Source organism: Misgurnus anguillicaudatus, chromosome 9, assembly GCF_027580225.2.
Source record: "Misgurnus anguillicaudatus chromosome 9, ASM2758022v2, whole genome shotgun sequence".
Taxonomy (NCBI): Eukaryota; Metazoa; Chordata; class Actinopteri; order Cypriniformes; family Cobitidae; genus Misgurnus; species Misgurnus anguillicaudatus.
In genome coordinates, this window is record NC_073345.2 from 21,878,735 (window position 1) to 21,898,863 (window position 20,129).

At 36.9% G+C, this 20,129-nt stretch overlaps 1 protein-coding gene across 2 annotated transcripts in view; it reads right to left on the reverse strand.

Moving 5' to 3' along the window:
* Positions 1-4,324: 4,324 nt before the first annotated feature.
* efna5a (ephrin-A5a) overlaps positions 4,325-20,129 on the reverse strand; it is a 99,305-nt gene continuing 83,500 nt past the window's right edge. For both annotated transcript variants that reach the window (XM_073871308.1, XM_055180114.2), the window contains 4 exons: positions 14,320-14,612; positions 6,009-6,074; positions 5,782-5,856; positions 4,325-5,684 (listed from right to left, as the gene is read on the reverse strand). In XM_073871308.1, coding sequence (XP_073727409.1) covers positions 5,560-5,684; positions 5,782-5,856; positions 6,009-6,074; positions 14,320-14,612 — 559 coding nt within the window. In that variant the 3' untranslated portion in view covers positions 4,325-5,559. The remainder of the gene's footprint in view (positions 5,685-5,781; positions 5,857-6,008; positions 6,075-14,319; positions 14,613-20,129) is intronic.

The following is a 20,129-nucleotide window of genomic DNA, read 5'->3' on the forward strand; positions in this document are numbered from 1 at the left end:
AGTGTTACCACTTTTTTTTAAATTAACTCCTACAGTGTTTTGTTAGTGGAGTTTGTTAACTCCTAGGGTGTTAAATAGAGAAGACCTCACACTTTTTACAGCACACACTGAACCGTGTTTTTGGATGATGCAGTTCAAGCAGAAGGTCATCTCTTCACTGTAAATGGTAAGTAAATGTTTAATAAATAAAATTTTGATCAATTACATTTGAGAGTTGTGAGGTGATATGTTTTATATTGCTGTTAGTATCAAGTTTAACATTCAAGAGTATCAAGAGTCATGTGTTATTGTCATTATATGAATGCGGCAGTTGAGTTTAGGTCTTAGCCTCAGATGGAGCAATACATACTCGTATAATGGTTTTGGAAGTTTTTTTTTTTTTTTGCTTTATATGCTGTTTAAGTTTAAAATATATGTTTTTAAATCCATAAATGTGTTCAGGAGATTTGCTTTGGGGACTTTGGAGGAGTACAGAAATAGGCCTACATGAACATTTCTTCAGACGAAGAGCAATTTTATAACAAAGTGAGTATTTTTGTGCAAAACATAAATGTATAATTATTTTCAAAGTATTTTGTAATGTGTTCTGTATGTGAATTATGTAATGCATTTTGTATTGTTTTTTAATAATGAATGTTTCCCTTTTATTTTTGTTTTATTAACAGAAAAGTTCAATATCTAGTCCGAAGATCTGACCAAGGATCATATCACCTCCTTACAGCTGGTTCATCATATTCTGCTGTTATTATGTGAAGACCAACATGGATTTTGGATTGAAATGAAGTCAAACTTGTTTGTATGAACTGAAGCATCCCATAAACTGTGTTTATAAATATCTGTACTGTTGTTATACATTGGGAATGTGCTTTTTAGTTGTCTCGGATGTTAATATATGTTAATTTAATGAACACTTAAATGCATGATACATTGAGAACAATTTTTCTGTCATAAATAAATGTTGATCAGATGACATTTTAAAAAAATCCTTAACAGTTTTTTAATGATAATGAAAGATTATACTGCTGTATTGTTACATTAAAAAAACTGTTTAAAAATAAAGTTTTTTGTCCCAAAAGTACCGTAATATGTTTCTGTCTTTACATTTACCATATTAACACCATAGTATTAAAAAATATAACACTACATTGGAGTTAACAAATTACACCGAGGGAGTTAATTTTTAACAAATAAAAAATATTTAACACTTATCAGTGTAAATTTATAGTTAGATTTTTAACTCTGTATAGTGTCAATTGCTAACACTTTAAAAGAGTCAATGTGCTAACACTTTCAAAAGTGTTAAAATAACTCTATTGGGAGTGGACCCCATGAGACACTTTTAAAGTGTTGAAATTAACTCTTATAGAGTTATTCTGAGGTTCCAGATTTTGCTGTGTACCTGTGCCAAACAGATTAATTTCTGTTATTAGAAAACTAAAATTTTATTTTAAAATATTATTTTTTAAATAGATGACTTGCACTGAATATTAAAAAAAAATCTGTCAGTAAGAGCCCATATATATTTATATTTGATATATATACACACACACCTACAGTATCTTGAACTAAGCTACAAATGGTTCATTCTATGAAAATGGTGGCTTTTTGAACAGACAACTTTTTAAAAATGGAATTCTTTTTTTTTATACCAAAACTTATAGTCAGATAATAGTTAACCTCTTAACATTATAAATCAACTTGAATGACAGCTTAATGTATTTTTATATTTTTACTACATTACATAAAAAAATGGTGCTACATTACATTAAAAAAGCTTGGCTTGCTTTTTGTCACTGATGTTACCTATAATTTGGATGACAATTCAGGCTTCCCAGAATGTATTTTGACTATTTTATTTGCATACATAATCAAAGACAGAAAAAGTGAATGTAATATTAAGAAATTGTCTTGATTAGTAATAATTTACTTTAAACAGGCATGCGTAAAGTTCTATTGTGTTACCTTTTTCTATTTCTACCATTGTGTTTTTAGTTGTAACATTAGAAATAATTGAGGTTGAGTGATCAAAATTGAATGATGATATCCTTAAAATGCTTACTTATGAAAGCAGCAACAGTAACACCAGTGACAATAACACCAGTGACAAATCTGCAGACAAAATGGCATATCTAAGATTGCGGCCACAGTAGCTCAAACCACACTTCTTAAATATGTTTTATTAATTATAAAACACTTCAATTAAAACAAAAAACATATATTTTGTGTCATTATCTGACAATTTTAAATGTTTTTCCTGATGTTTGGGGCTGGAAAGCCACCATTTTCATAGAATGACCCAAATACTGTGTTTGGCCTTTAAATAATAAGAAATCAACAGGTTTTTACAATTTATTTCTTTATTTGAGCTTCTCCAGCAAGTGTATTTACAAACAATGGCATTTGAAGATATAAAAAGTCATACAGTATAATAATGCAATTCGCTGCTGCACCATTAGAGACTGTACAGCAAATGTCTAATATTCAGGCAACACAGCCAATAAGCTCAGGGAAATGGTGCTTTAGATACCATCATCACAGCTGTATGAAGCAGCAGGTGTGGTATGAATTATAAAATTATGTCTAACACTGAAGAAATTCACTGGGTATAAAAAAGATGCAATAAGAGAATGCAGGAACACAACTGCCTCGAGGTGAAAAACCCAGAATGAGCTGAATGTTATAGCCTTTCATATTCATTCCTTTGACCTCAAATACTGAATACGAAAATGACGAAGGGGAATTTTGGTAGCGTTTGGAAACACAGTATGGACAAAAACAGACACCGCAGCCATTTTACAAAAATATTGTTTTCTAAATCAAGTCCCTGTTTTTCTGCCATGACAGTAAATGCACAACAGTTTTTCTTATTGGTGCAACAACAAAGCTTTCAAACACAAAAACATTTGTAAGGTGATTAAAAAAACAGAAATTGTTGATTTAAAAGTACACACACCTTTTGCTGTATTTAACTGTTAAGTAGCACCAGAAAAGTACAGGAAAATATAGCAGTGGTCCAATATCAGTATAGTTTCAAATGTAAAACATACTTGAAATAAAATATGTCTGAATTTAATTGTATAAAATGTGTCATTGAGTGTATGATGTTACAGAATGACCTAAAAATATGAAGCTAATTCGTTAAAAAATTATATATAAGTATAGTAATGAAATATAATTTTTCAATTTCTTTCAGTCTCACAAAATTATGTACCTATAGTCACGTAATTGTTTTATATTTTTTCGTGACACTGTCACAAATTTTCACGTTTTTTCGTGATCATATCACAAATTTCTGTTTGTGTGTCACTGTCACGTATTGGTTACTCAACTGCTTTTTCCTACTTTCAAACCATTTTCGCTTCGGTTTAAGGTTAGATTTGGTGTTTGCGTTAGGATGTCTTTAAGTATTGGTTTATATTATTTTTTCTGATTTATTTTTTTATATTTTCTCAATTTTAAAACATTGTCGCCTGGTGTAAGGGTTAGAGTTGGGTTTCAAAAGATGCCATTTTATGCAAATCTAACCCTAAACCGAAGCGACAATGGTAAGAAAATAGGAAAATTTTCGCATAAACAGAAATTTGTGATACGATCATGCAAAAAGCGGAAATTCATGACAGTGTCACGAAAATGAATAAAAAAATTACGTGACTATAGATACGTAATTTCATGCGACTGGGCTACCTGATCAGCATTTCATAGTGTATTTGATATAGGATTCATTGGCTTATTTTCAAATTTCTAAACTTTAGTTTGTGACCTTTCAGACACACAGTATCCCATGCTCAAGTCTAAAGCCACATATTATATCAAAATCAAAAAGTTACAGTAATGTGGTCAGTCAAGGGGAGACAACAGTCAGATCCGCATAGAAAACAAACCTTGACTTCAGCGGTGCATGAAAACCATTCAACCAAGTGGGACCAGGGCAAATATTTACCCTGTTTTTGTGTCTCTAAAGGCCATACACTATTGATCCTAGCAGGAGATCTCATCTTTCCCCATCTCTGGCCCAGATCAGGAGAGTAACGCTAGCCCGCGGCTGAACCGGACACCGCGCTTCTCCCGTGCAGCAGTCGATTTTTTAATTCCAGAAATAACCCACATGAGGCTTCGCAGTATGTGGTCTGCGTGCCAGGCACTTTGGACAACATCAAAGAGCCTATTAAATCACGTCAGGGTGTCAGATGCCACCGGGGTGGAAGCTGCGTTATGTCAGCGTTCTGCTACTGTTTTACTTGTTCCCAGATGAGCTGTACGTTTGCAGAGGATTTCAAACAATATGAAACAAAAGCACGGCTGAAATGTAAAAGTAAGAATCACGTCCTTGGAAAATAATTTAATTACTTTCATTCCAGGCTTACAAAAAAAGAATCCTTTTGATACAAAAATGTGTACATGAATGATATGAGCTTGCTTTGTGGGCCAAATAAAAAGCTAATTTGTTTGTATTAGGCTACTTTAATGTAAAAAAGACAGGCAGCGTTTACAAAAGTTTAATGCAAAAAATTCCCCCATCCACCCGAAATAACGGGCCGCAAACTATGAAGCGCGACCCTTGACGAGCAGGATATGGTCAAATATTTTCTCCTGATAAAAATTCAAGGATAATAAAAGTTATTTTGCAATACTGTTACTGCTATGTATCTAAACAGAGAGATAAGTTAAGTTAGGCATTTTGTGTTCCTCTCCTCATGAATCCTTACTGATCGCTAGCACGACAAAGTGTCAAGAGCACTAAGACTGAACAATAAATAAGAAAATGATGATTCACCAACAAAATTAGTATATTCATTCAAACAATTGATCAGCGAGGCTCCATACTTGCTAACAAAACATCAATTTGGCATCTACACTTCAATTGAACAGTTTACTTCAATAATACCACGCCGGCCTTTCGCTCCCACACCTGTACACAATGTACAAAACGAGTGCTTATCTTTATCTCATCTACGAAAACTCTTTAAAAATTGTCACCGTTCACCTGAGCACCCGAGTCCGTGCGGACTCCTGTGATTTAGATATTAAAAAGCTCCCTTTTATATAAGAGATCCTATCAGGCAGCGTTTGTAGTTTCCGTGATATCTACAGAGTCAGCAGTTGAGTCCGTAATGACAAAGTTTACCCACAATGCATCTGGAGAGAGAGAGAGAGAGATTCTTTAGACATAATTAGTCCTTTTATTGACAGGAGCTCTTGGTTCCTTGAAGACTTCTCGTTTCTGGACGGCAACGCTGAAAGCAGTCTTTGTGAAAGAAAGGTTTCTTTCACAGCCCCTTGTATCAAGGCCATCTCCGACCTTACATACTGTACGGGGCGTTTAGAGGACGCAAACCGGTTTTTGTCTGCGTGCCATATTTTAGTGGGTTCATTAAACAGTTTTTTTGGTGGGTTGGGGCTTATTGTCCACCATCCATGTATGGGATAAGAAACATTTTCGAAGCCTTGTAGTACCGAACTACTTTGCAGTCGAGAAAGAATCTCAAAAGTTAAATGTTAAAAGTGCTCGTTCGCGAGTCCCATGTCATGCTTTATGTGCGCCGCTTGCATGTACAGATGCTATAATGATGAGAGGGAAACCAGGAGAACAAGCGCTGAAGTCAGCAAGGGCCCCACGGTCTGCACGCGCCCGGCGGAGCTGACATCGCCTCGGGATGGCTCGGCAGATTCATGACTCGTCCCATCTGAATAACGAAGGAGGAATAGTGTGAGATTATAAATGTGCGTAAAGGAATCTCATAGAACATCCTAAGAGTCTGAAAATGCCCTTGACATACGAACCATTATTATTTTCTATAGAGTTAACATCTCCGTCGTTGATCTTGACGACTCCGGTGTGGCTTTTATCGCAGTTGTCTGTGAGAGAAACATAAAACAGGGTGTTGTCAGGGTCACGGCACCATCTTTAACTCATTGCACTTTTGAAGCAGTGATAAACGATGCAATTTCAGCCCACGTTTTGTAAGAAGCCATGCCAGGATGACTCCTGCGGGGCTTGTAAAACTTACTCGAAGGTCTGACGAAAACTTTCAGCCTCAGGCAGCTCCGTCTTCCGTTTTCACTGACTGTAGACGCTGTGGAAACATTTTAGATGTTCAATATTGGCTTCGATCGATCTGTGCTGCAAATTGTTTAATAAATCTGAGTGGGGCTGTAGTCACTTTTGGGGAAAATAACCATTGGATCTTTAGAGGGATTTGTTGCCCTGTGGGCTAAATAAAAGAAAAAACACCAAGCTTGAATCTTCTACCAATCACATGGCAGCGCACAAGCTGCTACCATTACTATAGCAAGTGTCTATTTACCATCATCTGCCTTTTAACCAATCAGGTCAGCTCCCCTAGAGTTAAACATTTGATTTTTACCGTTTTGGAATCCATTCAGCTGATCTCCAGGTCTGGCGCTACCACTTTAAGCGCGATGCTAATGGTCTAATCAGGTTCAATGGACTGTGCTAAGCTATTTTAGAAGTGGTTGCGCCGGGCCCGGAGATCAGCTGAATGGATTCCAAAACGATAAAAATCAAATGTTTAACTATAGGGGAGCTGGAAAATGAGCATTTTTTTAAAAAGTGTAATGTCCCTTTAAATGTGTTAGCGAAAAGGTGATACATTCAGCCCAAATCCTATTAGAGAAGCAACAGAATGTCAAAAAACTGATAAAAGCTATCAAAACAACAAACCGCATGATCACTAAATGTAAAATATCATCTGCTTGTTCAATAGTAACCTGCATTGTATGGCTTTCTATTTTCAAAAGCCCTCATTGAAATGCAACCACCGACACGGTGACCTCTAAGGAATGGACAATGAGCATTCATTACGCTTCATACTGATAGATAGGAGCAGAAATACATTTGATACACTGTTTTTCTTGTCAACTTAGCCATGTTTCTCAATTTGTCTTCTCTAAGGAAAAGCTTATTAGTGCCCGAAAAAGAAAAGGTGGACAGGCGCTCTCTCTCTATTGTTCGTTCTTTGTGCAGTTTGTAATGCAATCCGGCACTGTCAGGAACTCATGTAAATGAGATCTTTGGGGTGGAGGAAAAGGCTTGCAGATCAATCTGGACGTAAAGGTGACTAAATAATGAGCAATGCGATAGACTTCAATAAATCCCTTTCTTCAAAGCCTCCATGTAATGAGTGTGGCTGGTGCGAAATGCAATTTCCGTATAGGCAATGCAATATGTCGTTGATAATTCAATTGGAGAAGCTGGGTTCACTGATGTATACATGAATTCCACCGCGGTTTATATGTTTTCCTGGTTGACACAAAATCAAAAGGTCGGGCATATTGCTTTTCTGGTCGGATGCTTTAAGTTTGAATCATTAGACAATATGCATAAAAGAATGAGCAATATTTACACAATGTATGTCAGCCATATGGCCACAGGTGGCAGTAAACTCAACTTACTTTAAATATGCTATTTATTTAAATAACTTTTGGCCACAAACAGCAGTTTATAAAAATGTTTCTTTATGGGCAGCAAATTTGTGCTTGTCTAAATCGACTGGTTATATGACCTTTTCACATGCCTCTTAGACGTTGAGTGGTCACTACATACATCAACACCAGCTACTTAAAGCTGTATTGGCGACTGGTAACATCAACAGCTGCAAATGACAGATCACAGGCCGAAAGCCACACCTGCCACTAAAAGCCCCGTAATCGGCTGTGATGATTCACATGACTTCTGTTCAGCCTATAGAGGTCAGAGCACCAGCGCATGTGAACTGCTGAACTTTAAACCACCTCGTCCATTCATGACTTACAAAGCATGCTATTTGCTGAGGGAATATATATATATAGTGCTGCTTAAAGAATATATTTACATAGCTTAATGTCCAACACATTATATTGTCAACATAACAATTTCCCTGAAAAGTATTTGGTATGTCGCTCTTTTGCCTTAACAACGTTAAGAGCCGGCGAGTTTGTGAAAAACCCGATGATGCGTGCATCTGAGAATGCTTCGAAGGCCATCTTGTGTGCTTCAGTGGTAGCGAGGAAATGTGACCTTTCGTGCAAAGGTGTTAACACGGTGAAAGTCACAAATTTGTGCTTATTTGATTGGTGACCTAGAAAAGTGCAGAATCCAAAATGGCTCATTCTTTTTTAAAACAACTTTTCTCAATATCCCAAACTTCTGTTTATTACCAGGTTTGAATTATGTTTTAAATTCGAAAGTGGTCGCAGACGTAGACGTAACAATAAACCGTCATAAAAGTGTCAAGACCAAGCCGTATCAGATTTTTATGCCTATAAAAAATGAACAAGAGCAACATGCGGGAAGAATGATATCTCTTTTCTTCATTAACCGTCTGGCTCATCCCTGAGCATGCAGACATTCCCATAATGCACCGTGGCTGTTCTTGCCTCGACACACATGAATCCCTGCTGTGTGGGGTCTCCAGCTGCTCTTAATCTGCCCACTCTCTCTCTCTCTCTCCTCTCATATCCACACCCTCATGACTGCAGGGAGAGGTTGGGTTAAATCAATGTGCTTATGTGCCGTCTATCCTGACATACTGGGGGTTTGCGAGCCCTTAATCTTGTCCCCGCAAGCATATTTACTTTGATTTGGGTGAAATTGCTTTTGTCTCAATTCTCAAGTCTGGTCTAGTTTGGAGCAGGATCACAGTGTCAATTGGAAACATCACTTTGGAAATCTGCTGCTGCGACTCCACAATCTCGACTACTAGGGTGATAAATAACACCTGCGTGTCAGTGTATGTGTACATTAGTGCTGTCAGGGTCCAACATTAATATTGTTTCATAGCTGCTAATGATGAATGAATTGCCAACCGGACTATAAATATTAATTATCGGTCATGATATCGTTTCTTGCGTATAAAGTATATGTTTTTTGCATTTAGCTAATCTTACATACGAAGAATTCATACAAGGTGGCCAATTCATACAATCTCATTTGTACTTTTTAGTATGATTTGCCTTCACCCTGTAAAGTTGGGGTTAGGGATGAGGGTTTATTATTAATAGTACGTTTTTTTGTACAAATTCATACGAATTGGCCACCTTTTAAAAGGGACACTCCATTTTTTTTGAAAATATGCTCATTTTCCAGCTCCCCTAGTGTTAAACATTTGATTTTTACCGTTTTGGAATCCATTCAGATGATCTCTGGGTCTGGCGCTACCATTTTTAGCATAGCTTAGCATAATCCATCGAATCTGATTAGACCATTAGCATCGCGCTAAAAAAATCCAATGAGTTTCTATATTTTCCTATTTAAAACTTGACTCTTCTGTAGTTACATTGTGTACTAAGACCGACAGAAAATTAAAAGTTGTTATTTGCAACGATATTAAGCCGAAAATAGTCCCCTTAGTATCTTTCAATAGCAGGGGACTATTTTCAGGCGCTGCGTAATATAATTGCGCCTGTTGCAGCCATGTTACGACAGCAAAGTCCTTGATTATTACGCCAGAATAAGAGTTTAGTTCTTAGCCATATCTGTCTAGAAAATTTCAAATGTAATTTTCCGTCGGTCTTAGTACACGATGTAACTACAGAAGAGTCACGATTTAAATTCTTTGGTTATTTTTTAGCGCGATGCTAATGGTCTAATCAGATTCAATGGATTGTGCTAAGCTACGCTATAAGTGGTACCGCCAGACACGGAGATCAGCTAAATGGATTCCAAAAACGGCAAAAATCAAACCTTCAACTCCAGCGGAGCTGAAAAATGAGCCTATTTTCAGAAAAAAGTGTAGTGTCCCTTAAAAATACGTACAAACTTCTGTGAAATGGTCCTCAGAAAAAGAAAAAGCTGTCTAGATAAACTTCAAATTGACAGATTTTATAGCAAACCGTGTGTCTTCAATATGAATCCATCAAATCACCTGTGATGGCCAGACTTATTACTAGCATGTAACATATAATAGTTACCATTAACCTTATGAGAAACTCTCTTTTTACACACCAAGCCAATTTTTACTCTCATTTTGTACTTGCCGACTGTTAGTTTTGGTCCCTGTGAGCGGTGTGTGACTGCATGAAATCTGATTTTCCATTAAGAAAGCTCAAATTTTTACACCAAACAAAAATTAAAAGTCTTTTTGGCTGTATTAGGCTGATTTCATTGGTGGCTTGGGTGTCGACTCTCATCTGTCACTCATTGAAATTCTCTTGCTGTCAGCATGCGGTGTGTAACTTACCACCTTGGCAGACATTAAGACTAGACTACTACACCAACTCTGCTTATTCAAAGACACCCTACACTGTCATGGTCCGGGCTGCTCATCCGTGTTTCCTTTCCCACACAGCTGATATCAGATTCCTGTGTCGTTACCCACCCGAGCTGCCGACGGCCAGAGGCAATAAACCTCCCAGACACCACTATTCCAGCTATGAGTTTAGAGATCAGATCTGATGTAACTGAGAAGTTTGATAAATGAGGAAATGATGGATTTATGCTCGGTCTTTGAGATAAGACGCACACCTATCTCTATCCTCCCGCATTCTTGAGCTCTTCAAGTGCACTTTGTTATGCACAAAATAATTTTGGCTAAGGTAACAACTACAGAACTTATGAGTAAACCGCAAGGGATTGAGTCTTATTGAAGCAACAAATCAGATGTGTGCTTTAAGCCCACAGTTGGAATGTTTTCGGTTTATCTTACAGTATTATGAAGATGAAGGGACGGGCCTTTTGAAGCAGCCTCGTATCAGACGGCCCGGACTGCAGTCAGCCCCCCTCGCTTAGGCCAACTAAAAACCTTCCCTTGAAATTGGATTTCTATCCTCTGAGATTAAGATCAGACTTCCACATTGGCCATATTGGAAAAACATGCTGCTTTGAGTCTTTCAGGATTTTGAGTTCAACTGCAGTCATCAGAGCATGTTCACATTTGACCTAAAGGGCCAGGGCCCCGGTGACTGACAGCACGAAGACCGTGGGTTTCACCCCCCTGCTCTCCCACAGCGACCCCTCACTCAGGATGATTAGCATCCATGCTAACAAAGACATTCTGTCCAACAAAATCATGATGGGCAGACATCCACTGACAAAATCAGAGTAGCTTAATTTTCTTTCAACTTACAGCAACATTTTAACCACAGTCAAAGTTTTGCCTAAAAAAAGTTAAACATTAAAAATAAACTAATAATATGTTACTCTGTCTGTGAACGGTTAATGTCTCAATCTAATTTTGAGATTAAGAGCATCATTAATTTCACATTGTTTTCAATCTTACTTAGTCAATATTATATATTTAATAAATATTAAAGATATCAAGGTTATATTTTTACAGAATGTTCTTTACAGTATGCAGGATTATTTTATGTAGAAAACAATAAATCACAAAAAATACTTTAGCAGGGTTTTTACATATAATATAATAATAGCAATGTAATGTAATATCATTTTATATTAAATAAATTCACTGTATATATGAAATATACAGTACTGTGCAAAAGTCTTAAAGGGGTCGCACACCAGACACGCAGCGTCACGCCACGTCAAGTCGCGTCTAGGACAACTCGGAGGTATCTTAAACCGGAAGTGCACATTAAATAGCGCGAGCTTTGTCAGATAACGTGTACTTCAAAATGCAAAATATACGTTAGCAGCCAATGTTAATCATTATTGATTTGGGAAAAATATGATGTTAAAAACTGTGTGAGTGGCGCGACAGGGATTTGAGCAACTTCCTAAGTCGTAGCTGGGACAGGTGGCGCCTGTCCGCGCCGGTGTGCGTATACTCATATAAAACAATGTAGTCGATTTTTTTAGAATGGCGCGGCACTGAGCGTCCGGTGTGCGACCCCCTTTAGGCCACCACCAGACTTGTTGTTTTAGAAGTTTTAATGTCCATCCATATTTTTTTCAATGTATTTTATTAAGATACAAACAGAAAATACAGGAAATATGTACAAATAAAAAAAAATAATAATTTTCAGGACTAAATGTCTTCTTTAGGCATCGTCTGTGTTTAATGTGACCTCTCTTGACACTAAACACATCTTGAGCGTTTTTGAGCAGAATGAAGTAAAAAGACTAATTTCTTTAAAATTAGAAATTAGGATTTAAATTTATTTAGGTTAAAGAGATCCTGCAGTTTCCTGCTATTGCTCAAGTGGAAGGGGAATTTACCCTAAAAATTTGAAACATCAGGTTACAGTTTTTAATACTATATATTTCCTGTACTGTATTTTCTGGATGTATGCTATTAAAGAGATTGTGAGAGACAATTATATATGATCACTATAATATTGCAAAAACAACAAATCTAATTCTGGCATGGTGGCCTAAGACTTGCACAGTACTGTATATAATATCCTCTACTAGTATAAATATAGTAAACTATAGTAAAAAAATTGACTCAAGTATAAATACAGAGGTGGACACTACTTGAGTATTTTAGTTACATTTTCCAAGCATCTGTGCTTTATCAGAGGGTCTGTCTTGGGAAAAATTACTTTATTTTACTAAAAAATTTTCACTACATTCTAAAGCATAGAATCATACTGCATATTCCTTTTATATTGCATATTAAAATTGATTTAATACCTAATTACATAAAAATTGTGTACTTTTACTTTTCTTGAGTAAAAGTACGAAAGTACTTTTTACTTTAGTAAAAGTAAAAAAATACTAGATGTTTTTAGATATTATTAAATATTATTTAATACTTATTAAATATTAAATATAAACCAAAAACTTGAAATTATGAAATCTAGTGAAGTAAAAGTTATGATAATATGCTTTGGAATGTATGTTTTCCAAAGAAAAACACTGATAAAATACGAATATGTAAAAATTTACTTTTATGTAGAAAGTAAAAATACTTAAGTAGTGTCCGCCTCTGAATCAATATAATCAATTCAATTAACTTTTTATATAATCTTTCACATTTAAAATAATCTTTTACTATATGTAATATTTTACTATATATATATTTTATTAGTTTATATTTTAAAGAACTGTTTAAACAACTGTTTTCTTATAAACTACTTTTTTTATAAACCACACAAATGCTCTCCGATATGATCAAGGTTACTGAAAGTGACCGTGTACGTTAAGCAATCACTTTAAAAGCCTGATTGCTGACAGATTGTTTATTTTACATTCCTTCGCTTGTAATTTTATACAAATGGACAAACTTCCTCTTGGCTTGACAGAATTCATAACAGTTGAATCATGGAACTGATTCCTGCTAGATTGACACACGTGCGCTACGACCTTTTGTTTGCCGTCAAGCGTTAACTGATGCCTTGCCAGCTACTATATGAGACTTTTACACTTCAGACAAGATGTTTCCTGTCCTATTATTCTTCTTCACAGGCCTTCGGGGAAAAGAGCCCATTTTACTATGTTGCAATGTCTGCGATAGACACACACAATCATGCAAAACATACTTATCACCTGCTGTGATCTAACCTCTAAACACTGTTTAGTGTGCATTCCTATCTGTCCTTCTGGAGCTCTGTGTACTTATCTCTTCTTCCCCCCCTTTTCGCTGTCCAATTCCTTCCTTTCACATCCCATAAAAACATGTCCATTGTTTTATGCACCCGTGAGATCTGTCAGATCATCAGGTCAGATTCTGCTAAATCAAACGCTTCACATCTCTAGCGTGCGCCTGCATAAATGAACCCATCTCGTCTGTGAGCAGTCCGAGCGGTTGGGCCGCTCCTGTGCTTTATTTTGTCTTCCCATTCCCGCCCTGTAGGGATCTGACTCCAGTTGTAAAAACATGGGTTTAGATGCTTGTTTTTGAGAACCGTCTCACGAGCAAACGAAAGCTGACACTGGGAGTCTGTAACAAAGACTCTTCAGAGGAAGACCACTAAAGTCAAGATGTTTTTCCCTGAGGTTCGTGTTTTCCTTGTAGTCTGTTTGCCAAGACTTCTGAAAACAAAGTCGTACTTGGCAATGACTTCCTTACTTTCATGCATGAAATCGGATACTTGTCCTTAAAGTATATCATTAAATTTAGGACTTGACTTGTATTATGCTCCGTGAGGATGCTAATACAGCATACTTTTCCATGTAATGTGACCTTTCCCAGATTTAAACTGAAAACTGACCGTACAAATCTATTTAACATTCACGGTGTTGAGTTTTGGATTCGAGACAGTATTCACGTGCAAACACTCACTTTGCATTGCATATCAAAAAATCAAACCAGGTGCCATTTGTTTAAAGAAAGCAAGCAAAAATACTTTTCAAGCCAATTATTTAACCAAAATAAGGTTGTTAATGCAATGGATATCATTTGTGGTTACTCTACTAGCATTATATGTTTTCAGATGCCATTTTATTAGATATGAATCATTTATTAACTCAATACTCACAGATATAGTAGTATTCTCTGCCCGGCCGAAATTCAAAACCAAGTGAGAAAGGCGTGAAGAGCTGAAACTTCTCGGAGAACTTTAGGGGCCCGTTGGGCGCATGAGGCCGATTGCACTCCCAGCGTTTGAAACCTTTCGCCGTGTGGTCACAAGAGCTGTAACCATCGTAGTTGACCATGTAGAGAACATATCGCTCTGTCCTCTCTTCAGGGACCGTGTCGATGTAATGGGGACAGTAGACGTCCAAATAATCATTAATGCAAACGTCTATGTGGTAGTCTCCCCTGTAGAACCTGGGACAACAAAACAAAGAGGCTGTCATGAGCAAACCACCAGAGACAGGAAGCATATATGATATGACATATTAGCAGTTGAGTTCTTCTCATTCGTATGTTTTACGAGCCACCTAGACCCTACTTCACAAAAAGACCACTTCAGGAGGAAGCCACTTATTTGAGAGCAATTACCGCAAATGTGAAAGCACGTAAATCATCCAATCTCGGTTTCGCTAGGGCTCGCTAAAGATCACGGGGGAAATTCATAATCCTGCCGTTGACATCGCTGCTTTAAATACGTCTGAAAGAATGAGTTTTCCATGGGCGAGATGTGACAGTTTGAAATATGGCACTCCGAGGAATTTTAGGAGGAAAAAATGTGCATCTCTTGTGCCAAAACAGGCAACTATTCCAGATTTACATCTTGTTTATTGTAAATTGAGATGACCCCAGGAGGACCAAACCAAAACATGGATGTCAACGGAATGTGCGTAGATTTCTTTTGACAAGAAAGCAATTTAAAAACGCAAACTCCCGTAGGCTCCATATAAGGTTGGATTTTTGAGGAGTTTAGTGCAGATGGATAGCTGCTAATGCCAAGCAGGCACTGCAAGACTGAAGCTTGTCTCCCTGCACACATTTAAAGACTCACTGATGTCCATCACGCCCCAACCCAACTGCAGCTACAGTATGATGCCGATATTTAGTTTTGAATGGAAAACTTTTGAGCGAAACAATTACGCGTCATTTCACTGGCTGTTGATCATTTCTTGTACTCGGCACACTGCACACGCCTTAAAAAAATAGTCAGATTTGAAACCGAAAGCCAGTCAAGGCCATGGCCACTTCGATTAGCTACAATTTCTGATGCTTTTTAGACACACTCACTTTCTAGCCACACAAATAAGTTTTGCAAAGCCACAGCGAGACCGATCAACCGTAAGTCCACGTGACTGAGTGAAGTGAGGTAAGCGAACGTGACTGTGGTCTGGTGACTAGACTTGTAAACCGGAAGGCGGTTTAATATTCAATGGGAATTTTTGGGGTGTAGAGTGATTCAGAATGAGTTATAGAGAGGAGCCGGAGCCAATGGACACCCAGCAGGAACCCTGGAGAGAAACAGACGAGCTTTCGGGCTAATGTGAGGTTAGCATCGCAATCCTGCTGTGGACAGAAGCACAGCTGGGCACACTGACACAAAGATTTCCACTCATTATGGACAATAAAAGACTATTGAGAGCAGATGGAGCTCAAGACCTATCAGATTATCATTATGTGGATTTCAAACGCACTGCTGGAATACAGAGTGTCCCTGTAGGTTAGGAAAGGTTTGGCGGTGGTTTGTGTGTACTGTATTTGTGTGTGTGTGTTGGTCTATCTTTGCTGCTTAAAGTCTGCAAGCAGTTTAGGGCTATTTTGAAAAACTATTGTTTACTACTCTTGGGAGCTACATCATCGAAATGGAAAGCAAAATGGATTTTTTTCATTGTACTTCCTGGAAAAACTTAGGCCGAGTTTCCAGCTCAAAAAAGTTGTGTTGCATGTAAAAATAGACTTCTAAAGTCACTTTGTAATCATTACTGTTAGAATAGTCTTTAACTTATTTTTTGCGATTAATATTACATGTGATTAATTAAATTTGCAATGGCATGTAATTCATTCAATCGTTTAATTTTTCATTTCAAATTATTTTAAAGTCCATTTTCTTTGAAAAAAATCCAGATAATTTACTCACCACCATGTCATCCAAAATGTTGATGTCTTTCTTTGTTCAGTCGACAAGAAGTTATGTTTTTTAATGGACCCCAATACCTAATACCCGACTTCACGTAATACGTCATCGCCTCAAGAGGTCACGGATGATGTATCGAAACTACGCCTCAGTGTTTACAAGTGTGGAGAAAGAGGACCGTTCCGACGTTGTTGGATGAGGAATGATACTGTCTTTGTGTCAGTTTATTGTTTTAAATGGTCCACGTTTTATATATGTAACACGTGACCTTTCAACGTCATTACTCAATTACGTGAGGTCGCCACACAGCCGCAGGAAGAAGAGAAGTTGTGAATTAAAAGTGCATATTTTTTATTTTTCTTGCCAAAAATGACAATTGTTTCGCTAGATAAGACCCTTATGCCTCGTTTGAGATAGTTTAGAGTTATTTGAAACTGCAATTTTAAACTGCATTAAAACTGTTAAGTGTTGAGGTCCATTAAAGTCCACTAAAATGAGAAAAATCCTGGAATGTTTTCCTAAAAAAACATAATTTCTTCTCTACTGAACAAAGAAAGACATCAACATTTTAGATGACATGGTGGTGAGTAAATTATCTGGATTTTTTAAACTGACTAATCCTTTAACTATGGGCTTAAACAAAAACAAGGCTATTTCCTGACTAAATGTTATGGCTTTCTTAAAATTTTGTATTGTCAGTCTTGTATTGGACAAAAATGTTCTGTTGTAAAGCAAAGGATTGTGGGAAACATTGCTTTTGTCATTTTAACGTCTTACACTAAGCTTTAAATTATCCTTGTACTTAGTCCTGTTGCCATTAATACAACAGACATTTAGTATATATAATGTGTATGTTTTGTGTTTGTATTGCATACACATACATATATACAGTATGCAATACAAACAAACATAACATAAATATGCTCAGTGTCTATTGTATGAATGGCAACAGATTACCTTTTTCCTCAGACAACACCACCCAAGGCAAACAGATTAAATTCCTATGTCTGTATGAGAAATCAACAAATCAAATCAAGTGAGACGACAGAGTAACACTGTGTCACATTATAATATTGTTACTCTGACTCTAAATCAAACGCCACCTCAGCTATCCGTTTCAAACGTCCATCAGACAAGCACCGGTGAGTTAAAAGGGAACTGACCCCATCTAACCCAATAACAGACAAACAACTCATCAATGTTGATGTTCATTCACTCCTTCTTTTACGCAAGTGAAGAGCAATGTGTCACACAATGACGTGTCAGTTCATCATTAGGAATGAAAAAGCAACTTCTTTTGCCATTTCTATCAGTGCTGCTTGCACAAACACGGCACACGGCGGCATCGGAACAAGTCACACAACAAAAACCCCCGTATGGATAATCCGCCTATTCATTCTCTGTATGTTCAAACAGAGGCCGATGGGTGATGACCGGGGCAGACCTGAGTCTACAGAAAGGCAGGGCACCAGGAGGCTGTGGTGTGCAGGAGTTCATGATTATGGTTGGTTCATCCCAAGGTCAGATTCCTCAGTCTTAACAATGGAATGAAAAATGAAGGAGGCTCTTCACTCCAGAATTTCCAGAGGAAGCCAATTAAATCAAAAGAGCTCTCTGAAGCTGCCATTGATTTCCAAATGAAAGGAAAAAGGACCCAACAAGCAAGCAAAAAAAAGTTTTCTGTGACAGAACAAATAAGAGAGTTGAATTTGTTAACGTATTTGTTAAGTAAATTTATTAACTAACATGAACTAACAATGAGTTACATAGTGTTTAAGCATCTATTAATCTTAATGTTAGTTAATGTCAATACAATTGGGTGATTCTCACGAAAACAAGACTTAAAAGTCTCCAGCATCAGATTTTTTTAAAAGCCATTTTAACCATTGCACATATAAGATTAAGGTCTGATCTTGCTATAAGCATTATTTTTAGAGGATTTAAAACATATTTCCTATAGAATTATTTACATTTTTTAGATTATCATTATCAAAAATTATCATTACCACAACATGTTACATTAAATATATGCATTTACAAACTCATGTTTCGGTAATGAGAACTAAAAAGTTGTCTAGGTACTATGAAAAACAAAATTTCAACTTTTATCTGGAGAGAAAAAATATTGTGTCCCTTCCAACATTTTTTTTTAAATGTTAGTTCCTTGAGGGCTTAAACAATGATTGAAAATTGTTGCCGAGGATGATAATTATTTTCTTGGACACATTTATATTCTTTATTATTGTCTCTACATTAACCAATGATCACCAAATACCACATGCTTCTTTACTGTAAATGTTTATAGTATAACATGTACTGAAGCTTTTTATTTTTTAGGTTTTTTAAATTATAAATATTTCCATGTCAAAAAAACCAAATCCAGTCATGGACACATTGCGGTAATGAAAATTTTCCCCTTAAATGAAAAAAAAATTGGTTTGTATGATGTGATTTTAAATCATGTGCAAAATAGTACATGAATAGATGTTTGTAACTGTATGTTTTTTATTTTGATACTCTTACTTTGCATTTACTTTTTTTATCAAAATGTTTCGTGACACCTCATAGGTCTAATTTCGCGAGAATCACCTAATTGTTTATTAATTCATTGTTCATATACAGTTACAAAAAATAAACTTATTTAATTTCAGATGATAGCGCCTAAATTTTTGCTATCTTTCAGGAAGACGGTCTATGCAGGGTTCAGAGGTCAAGTTTTTTGTTGTTGAGTTAATGGAGCGTTTGAGGTGTGGTAAAACAATAAAACTTAAATCAACAACAGCGGGGGACCACAGTGAAAAAGGTACATGAAGATAGCAAAAACAGATGTTTAAAATGAGTGGTTTAACAAAGCATGAGTTAAAACAGATCGGTTTAAGCTGATGAACAGTTCCATGAGTCAAAAAAAAAAATGGAATAAAATACGATCTACATTAGAGCCACCAAAGCATACTGCAATACTTTAAAGAAATTTCAAGTGAAATTTCTTAAATAACACAATTCTAGTTCATACCTTCTTTCTGATAACATTTCTGAAAACATCAACTTTTCTTGCTGACCCCTGGCTAAGGACAGTGAAGCATTTTTATCTATTGGCCGAGGAAAATCTTCACACCTGCATAGATCTTCCTGTAGAGGGGGCTCTTTAGGCAATGACTGACATGGCTTCCAGGGGTGTAGGTCAACTAAACCTCAAGCCCTCCAGGCCTTTCAGTGGCACAGATGGAGGATCTCCTCCTCAGGTTACATCTCTCACAGAAGCGGTGGAGCAGCCCTCACGCAGTTGTCCTATCATTCAGTCGAGAGGCAACCGTACATCTCCGGACGCCTCAGATATCACTCATTCACCCCTTCCAAAAGAATGTCTGCCCAGAAGCATTAACATCACAGTCAAACAATAGCCTGCCAGGACTTCAAGCTGTGCTGGCTTGGCGAATGCCTCAAAAGACTGATGAAGGTGCAGAACGAAGCAGGAAAAACCTAAGAGCCGAGTTTCCCATGGAAAACGCTTGAAGGGACAAGATGTATGGTTCTTTACATTGAAAACACATTACTGTTTGTGGGAGGCATGTCTGTATTTCAGAAACCCTGTCAAAGGGGAGGATTATAGAATAAAGGGATTAGTTTCAGGTAGATATTTACGGGAGGATATCATTGATATAGAGTAGACAACATGAGTGAGTGAGAACGCGTCTATCGGTCTGGGTGAGATTGTTGCTTGTCTAACTTGTACGATATGTGGAAAGTATTCACAGCGGCGCAGGTTAATCTTCCTGCTCTTGTGTCACTTTGATTAGCGAAGT